This window comes from Seriola aureovittata, chromosome 18, assembly GCF_021018895.1.
Source record: "Seriola aureovittata isolate HTS-2021-v1 ecotype China chromosome 18, ASM2101889v1, whole genome shotgun sequence".
Classification (NCBI taxonomy): domain Eukaryota; kingdom Metazoa; phylum Chordata; class Actinopteri; order Carangiformes; family Carangidae; genus Seriola; species Seriola aureovittata.
The window spans coordinates 10736066-10746453 of record NC_079381.1 but is presented as its reverse complement, the minus strand read 5'-3'; the positions used below and the strand labels follow the sequence as shown (position 1 = coordinate 10746453).

Here is a 10388-nt window from a genome sequence, read left to right as displayed (position 1 = left end):
CACAGCTTCCTATTTAGAAAGAAAATGAATAAATAATTGCAGGGATTTAGGTCTTGACCCATTTTGCTCCACATCAAATGACCTCCAAAAATCTTTGAGCCACCTGGCTGCAGCTTTGCATCCAGTATTGGAGTCCCCCACGGTGCATCCGACCACCTCTGTCATCTGTAACAGCAGCAGCAGAATGCTGCATTTATGGAGCAACAACAGAGATCTGGAGACATTCCCAGACTCAATAGTCTGTGGCTTCTGTCACTGTCAGCTTTAATAATCACATCCAGCCAAAAACATACAACCTGCTTAATTTAAAGCTCAGTGACTTTAAAATGCAATGTACGTACTGTCCCTGCAATGCAAACACTACAGCAAGGTGTACAGTAAAATCAAGTTCCTATCCTGAGATAATACGGACTCCATTAATTCTTCAAAGTTTTATTGGCATTTAGAGACCCCCAAAAGTCTCTCTAAGGCACGTATTTATTCTAATCAGCCTCTGCTGTCAGGAGAGGTGTTTATTTGCCAATGAAGCCTGCATACATAATGCTGTCACCCTGCAATAAAACAGGCAATGAGGCACTGGGCACTGTGGTTTGGATGACACACATATTCTGTCACATTTGTTTCAGAGAGGAGGTATTCAGTGGGGTGTAGGAGAGAAGAAAAGTCTGACCATGCTCATTAAACCCACTAGCTGTTCTTTACCATAAATCTGATGTCAGCACTTAGTCACATGTCTCCTGGGTCTCCAGAACCAGAGTGGATGGATACCACAGTGCTTAAACTGCAACCCCCCCCCATCCATGGCTCGCTCTTAGTCGCAAAACTGCTCATATTACAGTCTGTGTGGTTGTAGGGCACACTGCAAACAAGACAGCATGTTATTTCAGTTCTGGCTTTGAACTCTCACTGATGCTCAGTGTTCCTCATTATAATGAGTGTATGGGATTTTTGTCAAGGCAGATGAAGTGATGTACATAAAAAATAAAAAGTGTTAAGAAATAAAATGTGACCTGCAGTTGCACAGAGAAATTACATTTTTAATTAACCGCATATATAAATGCTCTGCGGACATATGCAATGCAGTCTCAAATTGTCAATGTACACATTCACATTATGTGGTCCAGCAGGAGCCATACAAGGCTGAAGAGGAGTCTGCATGAGTGTTTGTTGCAAAATGTATGGTGGTGGTGCTGTGACGTCACCAGGCTTTAGCTATAGTGCCTGAATCCATCTGCTCCATCCTACTCACCAAATATGATCCCATGTGATTCCATGGACTGAGAATATGCAGCTGACAGCTGGCCAAACCTACACAAAACTTTTATCCCCCCTCAAATACTTTCTTAAGTAATCACACAGCTAATAAGAAAGGCCTCTTATTATAGAAGAACTTTAAATATAGTAAGAAACTTATTAATATAGTACAAGCACATAAATAGATGAAGAGATGATGTTTGTGTCAATGGGAATTACTTTCAGAACTACTATTTTACATCAAGTCTAACACTAATAATCATCAGGATGATTTTGCCCTTTGGCCCAGAATCATATCCTTAATTTGTCAAATCAACATTAAAATGACTCGTGGAGAAACCGCTGATCCTCTTGACCTCATGTGCATTTAATTTGCGCGCAGCTCTTCCCCTAACGGCGATTACCCACGTGGCTCTCGTTAATCTGACAGACGGCACATGTTTACTGATTTCTATCATGGGAATAGCCGAGCCCGTTGCTGTCCTACCGTGTCGGCTAGAGCATTGCTACTGGAGGGGAAGAATCCCTCTCATCATTGAGAGAAACCAGAAGAGAAGAGAAGACTAACACAGACGCACCAACAAGAGAAGAGGCTTTAATGTGGATAAGAAAGTGAACCAGTGTTTTTTTTTTTTTTTTTCCCACCCCCACCTGATCCTCTACAGTCAGAGGAAGTAACTTCACCGGACATCAGACAATGTAATGATTTGTTTCCAGCGCTTTCTTCCAGCTGAGTGCAGACAGTCACCAAAGCTTCCCTCGGTGCGCCCCGGAGCGCGGAGCAGAGTGGATGGCCACAGCTTGCAACTTTGCTGAAATGAAGCTCAACTCTCCCCTCCGCTCATTGCTCCCTGTTGTCGCGGTTGCTGTTCTCACAGCTGTTAAAGGTGAGATTTGTGACTGCTCTTTGGGTGAGTGGTAAACAGCTTCTGCTTTTATTTGCTCACTGGTCTGAGTTGCTTCATTTGTGCTGGAGCACACCCAGAAGAACGTGTAGATGTAAACGCCTTACATATATGAAGATCATTGGACGGGACTGGGTGTACCTCAAAGGCTTCAGCTGTGTTTACAAGGGTAAATGAATATAAAACGAGTACATATATTCTTGTGTTTGCTTTGATGATCTGAACACACACATATAAACTGGATATGTTAGGTTTGCTTTATGCCCCCCCCCCCCCCCCATTTTATTGAAGTCATGATTCTGGTTCTGATTTCAAATGTGCACAAGATGGTGCAGCAGACTGCTGTTTGGCTTTAGGCTATTATGAGCACAAACTTTAAGGAGGCCCACTAAAAGACTATTTGGTTGTGTGTATTAGGAAGTGTTTGAGAAATGAGCCTTAAAAAATAGAAACAGCTCGTAAAATGTTCACACTGGGATTATGAAACCATTTCATTGCATGATGTGTTCAGGTTTTTTTAGTATATATATATATAGTATATAGGGTTGTAACTTTTTAAAATTTTCTAGGTTTTATGGTTACTAGCCATGGCCTCTGCCCATTTCATTGTCCCTCTGTCTAAATGAAAGTAACAACGTGCTCTCCAGTGTGCATCTGTGGGATTAAAGAGGCCTGAAGCTGCGGTTGCACAGCTGTTTCTCTGGTTGTTTAAAGATAACCTGCACTGGAAGCTGTCTGTCTCTCTGTGATACCGATGTCATGCGAAAGACTACTTTCTGATATTGCCTGGATTTATATGTCTGCACATGATATCTGCGTGTGCATTTTTCATACATATGACTGTCGTATTCCTGCTAGTGGAGGACTCAGCTGTGCAGCTGTGTTCTTAATGCGTGTCTAAGTGATAGGGTTCAGCCTTTGATATCTTCTCTGCTTGGGAGCCATGAATATGCATGACAGCCTTATCTTTCAGTCCAGTCGCAGATGTACCGCCTGTTGTGTCAGCGAGCCTGTCTGAGATTGAACTAACGTTTACAATAGTAGTTCAAATATTTCAGATAGTTCATTTTTCTCGGAATATCACAAGTCAAGATACTTCAGGGAATCCAGCCAGGGTTCACCAAATTAATATGTAATCAATAAGAAATACTTTTACTGATGTACAGCAGAGTACATCAGCAGTGGGCTCATTTTAAGCTTCAGATCTGAGACTGTAACTAAAACAGAAATAATGTGGTCTTATAACATTACTTTTATCAAAGGATTTTGGGAAATCTGCATTAATTTTCCCACAGTCTAGTGTTTACTAGCAACATATGAGTGTGTGATCATATTCTCAGTATGACTCATGTCCCTTCCCCAGTCGTTTTAAGATCACACATTTTGGTGACCTGTTTTGAACCAGACTGAGAATGAGTTTCCTCTTTATGTCCTCTTCAATCCATTAACTGCTTTAACCTGCAGTATATAGCCATGTGATGGGGGGAGCATTTAGTACGAGGGTATATTTTAAGATGGATTTACAACCTTGAGAGAGCATGGGTCCTGCTTATTGATAAAAACATAAAAAAAAGTATTCTCACATCTCCCTCATCCTTGTTGGAATAGAATATTGATGTTAAAATAAACTAGACAGAATTTAAACTAGAAAGCACAAACATTAAACTAAACATTTCTAACACTTTTATACTAAATATAAAATTTGGAATCAGTCCCTTGATTATTATCTTTAAACAATGAATTCCTTTTTATGGCTCAAATCTAATAATTGTCTAATAATCCCAGATGTGGATCATCATAGAAATTTAAGTCGATCTTTGGCCTAGAGCCTATCTGTTCACCAGATGTAATAAAAATCCATTCATGGGTTTTCAAAGGGGTTTTAAAAAGAATTTGTATAAACAAACATCAGTAACAGCAGGGATCCGAAAATAGAAAGTAAAAAACTCATTACACAGTTGAATCACCTTTTGCATTTTGTTTCATTTTACCTCTGGTTTGCCTTAAATCTGCAGACGTCATGGAGAAATGATGTGCATCAGCCAGTATCTATTTTGGCCTTTAATGTAAAACTCCTTACAACATCAGTGTGATCTCTGGAATATATAAAGACAGCTTCCTGTGTGCTTTTCTGAATGCTACATTTTTAATATTAACTCTGACATCTGTGTTTTTTTTTCACAGACTTTCCTTTCCCTTCAGGAAGAAAATTGATTTACATATAGATGTATTCATGAAATATGGTTTGAAAATCAGAAAAAGAATGATATATAACTTACTCACTCACTGCATTTGCCTTTAGATAAGTTATTTTTCTGAGGGAAGGGAAAGTCAAATAACACACATTAATTCCGGGGCGCTTCAACATGGAGGATGGCAAAGTACCAAGTGTCTTTGGCAGGAGGAAGTGGGAGCTGTCACATACAGCATCCTGGAAGTTTCAAGAGCCTTTTTAATGCTCAGATGCTGTATTTGCCATTCCTTTTACTGCATTGCGTAGAAGTGGTACGTTGAGAGTGGAAAGTGTAATTTGTGTCAATGGACAAGTATAATTGAGACCTTTGGTGCACAGGATCCCACATAAGAGTTGTACACAAAGTAATATTGTGTTTCATTGCTAGAAAAGAAAACTACAATGACAAATATAATGAGTTTAATCTCCTGAAATAGAGTCATTTAGAGTTTCATTTGGCTGAACATTTCATCCGCAACCTGTAGATTTACCATAATTGCTACCATCTGGTTACATGGCACAGGCTAGACATCAAAATGACAGTATGTATGATCTTTTTCTCCATCACTCCAGCTACAATGAGTGCCATCATTAGACTGCTAAATGCAGTGGTTGGCGAAGGACAAATGTGAATAAATCCCCTTCGCCTTTTTAGGGACAGGAATAGCCGGAGTTTGCAGTCGCTTGAAAGGCACAGAGAGCCCAAAAATGCGCTGAGCATAAAACTATTAAAATAAATCAGTTAATCTTCATCATTATGCAGCAGTTTTGATGATCCTAAAAGTTAATGTTCATAATGATGCAGTAATTGCTTTTTAAGTTATTTTTTCGCAGATGTCTGATGTGCAAAAGTTCATCAAATCCAGCAGCGAGCACAGTTTTAAGAGGCAGGATTACAGTTGCCTCCAACTCATTCAATTTTCTGTTCCAGCCTATTCAGACGTGCCTAACACCTCTCTCTCCTGTTTGTCTCTATTCTCACGTTCCTCCACCGTAAACACCTTCTCTGTTTTTTTTTTTTGCTTTATCCTCTTTTTCAGTGCAGGAACAACGTGAGGGAATGGGCCGTTTTTGATGCATTGACTTGCATTGACTCATTGACTTTACCCTGAGTCTCATCACCCTTGGTTCCTTAAGATGAACCCTTTTGGCACACAACCCCCACCTCCGTCCTCCACCCTTACCTGTGTTTCTTCAGCTGTGATCCCTTCTCAACCCCTCGTCCTCCTGTCATCCCCATCAAATGTTTGCAATTACAGTAACAGAATGATTTTGTAAGTGAAAAATATTTGTATCAACAGATTTGACACCTAACACTGAAATGAAGTTACTGTGCTAAGCTCTCTTTGGATATTCCCCCCCCCCCCCCAGTGGCTGAGAGTCAGAAGTTTGCTGAAGATCTCGGGATGTCCTCCACACCATCTCCGGTTTATCCCACCGTCAACTTTCAGGTCCTCAATGTGGACCATGTGATTTTGAGGCAGGACAGTCCAGAGCCATCAGGGAACTCCACCCTGAAGGCCTACACTCAGACTTTCCTCATCACTGGCCCAGGTGCTGGGGTCCTCCAGTCCGCTGTCAACGCTTCTTATGGCCCCCTGACTGTAGACGCCCCGATCCCTCCGGACCTGCTCTTCAGTGGACGCAGGATCCTGCCAGTCATTTTGGGCCGCCAGGTTCGTTCCTCGTCTCCTGTTGTTAAGATCCTCTTCCACATGCCAACAGAAAGCAACATTGCTGTTGGGCAAGAAAGGATGGGGTCTGGGGAAGATAACGGGAAGACAAGCGATGGAGTCAAGGCGAAGGACGGAGCTCACTGTGTGACGGCTTACGCCTTCTGGGAGACAAGGGAAGTTCGTGGGGCGTGCCTGGTGTCTCCAGGTGGATTCTGTGTGGCACAGCTGAAGCCAGAACCTGTCTGGTTCAGCTCGGCCAGCCGATCAGGAAGCTCCAGCAGGGAAGCTGGAAAAACCGAAGGAATTAAGGGGCTTCAGGGGAACCTAGTGGAGGTCTACTTCCAGAGTCGGAGGGACCAGACAGGCCAGTGTACCCCGCAGGACAGCCTACAACGTGTAGGAGTGGGAAGAGGAAGAGACTCTGGGGGATCAGGGACACCGATGAGGCGGATAGGAAGTGTTAATCTGCTCAGGACTCCACCCGGAAACCCTACCTTCCTTCGGCTGAGGCTGGGAGGCGCCGTGGTGATCCAGACATCTTCCAAGCCCCTGAAGACCAGCGATGTGGCAACTTTCTACATCTTCCTAGCTAGTACATCTACCCTGGAAAGTTTCACACTCAGGTGAGAGATCTTCCCTCTTTTTTTTAATTATAATTTTTTTTATTATTGTGCTCTAAATGGTATGTTTTGGTAAATTCTGTTAGCTTCTGTTAGTTTCACCCAGTTTCCAGTCTTTATGCTAAGCTAAGATAACCAGCTGTTGGCTGTAGTCTCAAATGTCTGAGACGTGGACATGAGAGCTGTATTTCATCTTCAAATAAGTCTATTTCCCAAAATGTCAAACAATTACTTCAGTGGAAAACATCACCATCACAAAGTTCTAGGGATCTTTTTAAACATACAGTGAATAAAAAATGTACCTTTCTAGTACCTGTTCATTACTCTGTGGGAATTGTAATAAATTTTCTTCAGCTGAGCACCTGTTGGACACTGACCTATCCTCTTACATTAAATTTTACCCTGGCCTCTGATAATGTGGGTACATTGCCGAAGTGATTTGAGTTCTTTTGGTGCAAGACCAAGCCAAGCCTCTGGTAATTTGAGATAAGTCCAAGCCAAATCTCAAATCTGTCAGTGCAGATCTGAAGTCAAGCCTTAAGTTCTTGAGGGGAAGTCAAGTCGCAGTGCTTCATAACCATATTGAGATTCCAGTCTTCCATGCTGACAATTAAACATGGCATTTACACTCTTTTCATTCAAAAGCTGTATTGTTAGGGTTTTTATGTATTTAGTCCTACAAAATTAAATTTTATTGGCAGTTTTGTATGCACTGTGGTGATGTTGCTGCCATATTTGCATAGCTATTTAGGTATCTCAAAAGCCTGTGTCTGCCCTTTCATTTTGGAATAAACAAATATTACACTAAAGCAGTTTGAACGCATACTGTAGTAAGTATGCCAACATCATGCTTTGGCCCTTCAGATGGTGTTTAGTGAAGAATGTCACCCCCAGAAAACATAAGAATTATTCAACTATGTTGCTGAGTTTGCAGAGATGAGAGTTTAGGTGGAGTCGCATAAAGTTTAATCATCACTGAAACATGTGAAGCAGAAAAAGAGACTGAAACCAAGTTGAATCATCATGATGTACAGTATATTTGAACATCTTCATGAGGGATAAGCTCCATGCATTTAAATGGTTACTTAAGGCACTTGAATACTGATATGGCTCACCATCAAGGCCACGCCGTGAAATGCTTGAGCGCCAACACAACTTGTGTTATCTGCCAGTTTCACTGGCTTCATAAATTACTGACATGTTATATCCTGTCTGCTCAACTTCTCAGTTAGAGGGGGAGTTATGGAGAGCACTCTTCCATAAACAGGGAAATAATTGGGAAATGATTCACCAGTTTTCATATCTCAACATCCCACTAACATTTCAACAAGGTTCTCTGGGTATTTGACTTCATAAATAATGCATCTATTTAATGGCGCAGGAAACAAATAACTAACATCTTCCTGACTACTGAGAAAAGTGAACTTAATATAAAAGCAGCCCTGTCACATTGAAACACATGGTTCAGTCTGCTGTGAACGTTTCTACTTGCTGCCTTTTGATGCACATCACTGAGTGGAGTGAAATTGTTTTTATCAGCATGTTTCAGATCAGTAAAGTGTAAAGCCACCACAGTGAGGTTTCTGTTTCTAGTCTTTACTCAGCTTAATGGTTTTGTTTGAAACGCAAGACAAATTTCTCTCTAATCCCATGATTTAGTGATATCATGCTGCAGACGCACCAGCGCCATGGTAATCTGCAGCAGGATGCAGGCAAATGGAGAGAAATGTTAAGATATGTGTATTAATCCATAGGGCACGCAGTTAAACCTGTGGCTGTGTCGGTCAATCCCAGTGCTCTTTTCAAACATCATACACAAACAGTGACACGCTTGCACACACACACAAACACACAGACCCACTGACCTGAAATGGGGCATTGTTGAAATTACGTGAATACAATTTGGTAGAGAGACGCTGACCCTTTAACATCTGCTGTTGTTTTGACTATTTGGAAGGATTTACAGCCTCTTCACCTGATATTTCCCAAACCTGGACTCACTGACCGTAGCGCTGAAGTTCCCCCCAGTCAGGTCAGTGATTTCAGTCTGTGTATTTCTGACCCACTGCCACATCCAGAATGAGATTGGACAAGAAGAGGGGACGGAGTCCAGCAGTTAAGTCCAAGTTGAAGGCTAGCTCTGAGGAGCTTGGCAAAGTGATTGATTCCTCCTGGGAGAAATCTGTGCTCTACTTCACTCTTTGGCCCAAGATTGAGTCCACTCCAGCAGGGTTAGGCCAGATAATCTGTGGCCCTGATTGAAAATGAATCAAGAGGGTTAACCCTTTGGGGTAGAGATGATCTGGGCTGACTGCCAGGATTAACCATGTACATCTGTGTGTGTGTGTGGTGCATGCGTATGTTTTGAAAGGCCATTACATCCACCTGTTCAGCACACAGGCAGCACATAAACACACTGTTTTCACATGCACTTATCAAATGGAATAACAAACATTTTGTGATCTTGATATTATTTTTGGTAGAAATAGCAGAAAAGAAGCAAAATGTTATATTTTTCTCTGCACACATAAGAGTCTAACATCAAAAAATAAAAATAAACAGTACTTAAGCTGAATTTTTGAATGTAATATGAGGGAAACACAAAGTGTCCACCGATAACAAATTACCGGAAAAAAATCCCGTCCCTCACTTTCGCATGAACGGCTAATGGAATTAACAGGCAAACAACAGAGTTGGGAGCTTTCCAGCTTTCACAGTTTTAAACAAAGAGATTGAAAGAGCTTGGTAAAACAGTGGTGAAGAGTTTACGGGTCGATATCCATTCTGTCCCCCACCTGTGGTCATGAACTCTGGGTAGTGAATGACAAAGACAAAGAGCGAGTATAGAAGTGCCCGAAATGAGGTTACTCCACAGGGAGGCTGGTGTGTGCTTGTGGGTGAGAAAGCCAGTGATCCGGGAAGATCCTGGCATTGAGTTAAAACCCCTCCACACTCAACAGGAACTGGCTGAAGTAGTTTGCACCCTTGGCAGGGGTGGTCATCAGGGGCTGTTGTTACTGCCACACTGAGCTGGACAAGCACCAAGAAAATGAGTCAGTGGATATGGTTAGTTTGGGTCTGATATGCTAAAACATCTGTTAGTTTGATCTGAAAATCAAATGATCACCTGTTTTTTTAAAGAGAGAAAATTTTAGATAAAAAAAAGACAAAACTAACATCTTCCAAAATTAGGTTTTTCTGATTTGTTATCTTGATTTGCCTTATCTGTGATAAAATCAGTGTTTATATATGCATTGAATCTTGAACATTCATTGAAATCGTAAATGAAAATATTAATGTGGAGATTTTGCCATTGGCTAGGTTTTGATCCAGAAGTGTCTTTATCCAGCACTGGCTGAACTGTCAGTTTGCCAATGTGCTTCATAGACCAGTTGCACTGTTTGTGTGTGTGTGTGTTTCTGCCCTAAGCTACTTTTGGGGACTAATGTCAGACTAAAGACCAGTTAACTGGGGTCAGCTTGTCCAACTGGGGACTACAGCTGTGTACCAGATTGGGTTTAATCTCATTTTTGTAAGCGGTCAAGGTTAGGGCAAGGGTTAGGGTTACACAGGTAGTGGTTATGGTTCGAGCTAGTCTCCGGGAAATGTGTGTATGTGTGTGTGTGTGTGTGTGTGTGTGTGTGTGTGTGTGTGTGTGTGTGTGTGTGTGTGTGTGTGTGAACTTGTAAATGCTACATTG

At 41.7% G+C, this 10388-nt stretch overlaps 1 protein-coding gene across 1 annotated transcript in view; it reads left to right on the top strand.

The window, feature by feature from the left end:
* The first annotated feature begins 1755 nt into the window (after window positions 1-1755).
* LOC130186074 (transmembrane protein 132D-like) overlaps window positions 1756-10388 on the top strand; it is a 31382-nt gene continuing 22749 nt past the window's right edge. Inside the window, exons 1-3 of the mRNA XM_056402801.1 lie at window positions 1756-2141; window positions 5433-5666; window positions 5764-6691. Of these exons, the coding sequence (XP_056258776.1) occupies window positions 5799-6691 (893 nt within the window). The 5' untranslated portion in view covers window positions 1756-2141; window positions 5433-5666; window positions 5764-5798. The remainder of the gene's footprint in view (window positions 2142-5432; window positions 5667-5763; window positions 6692-10388) is intronic.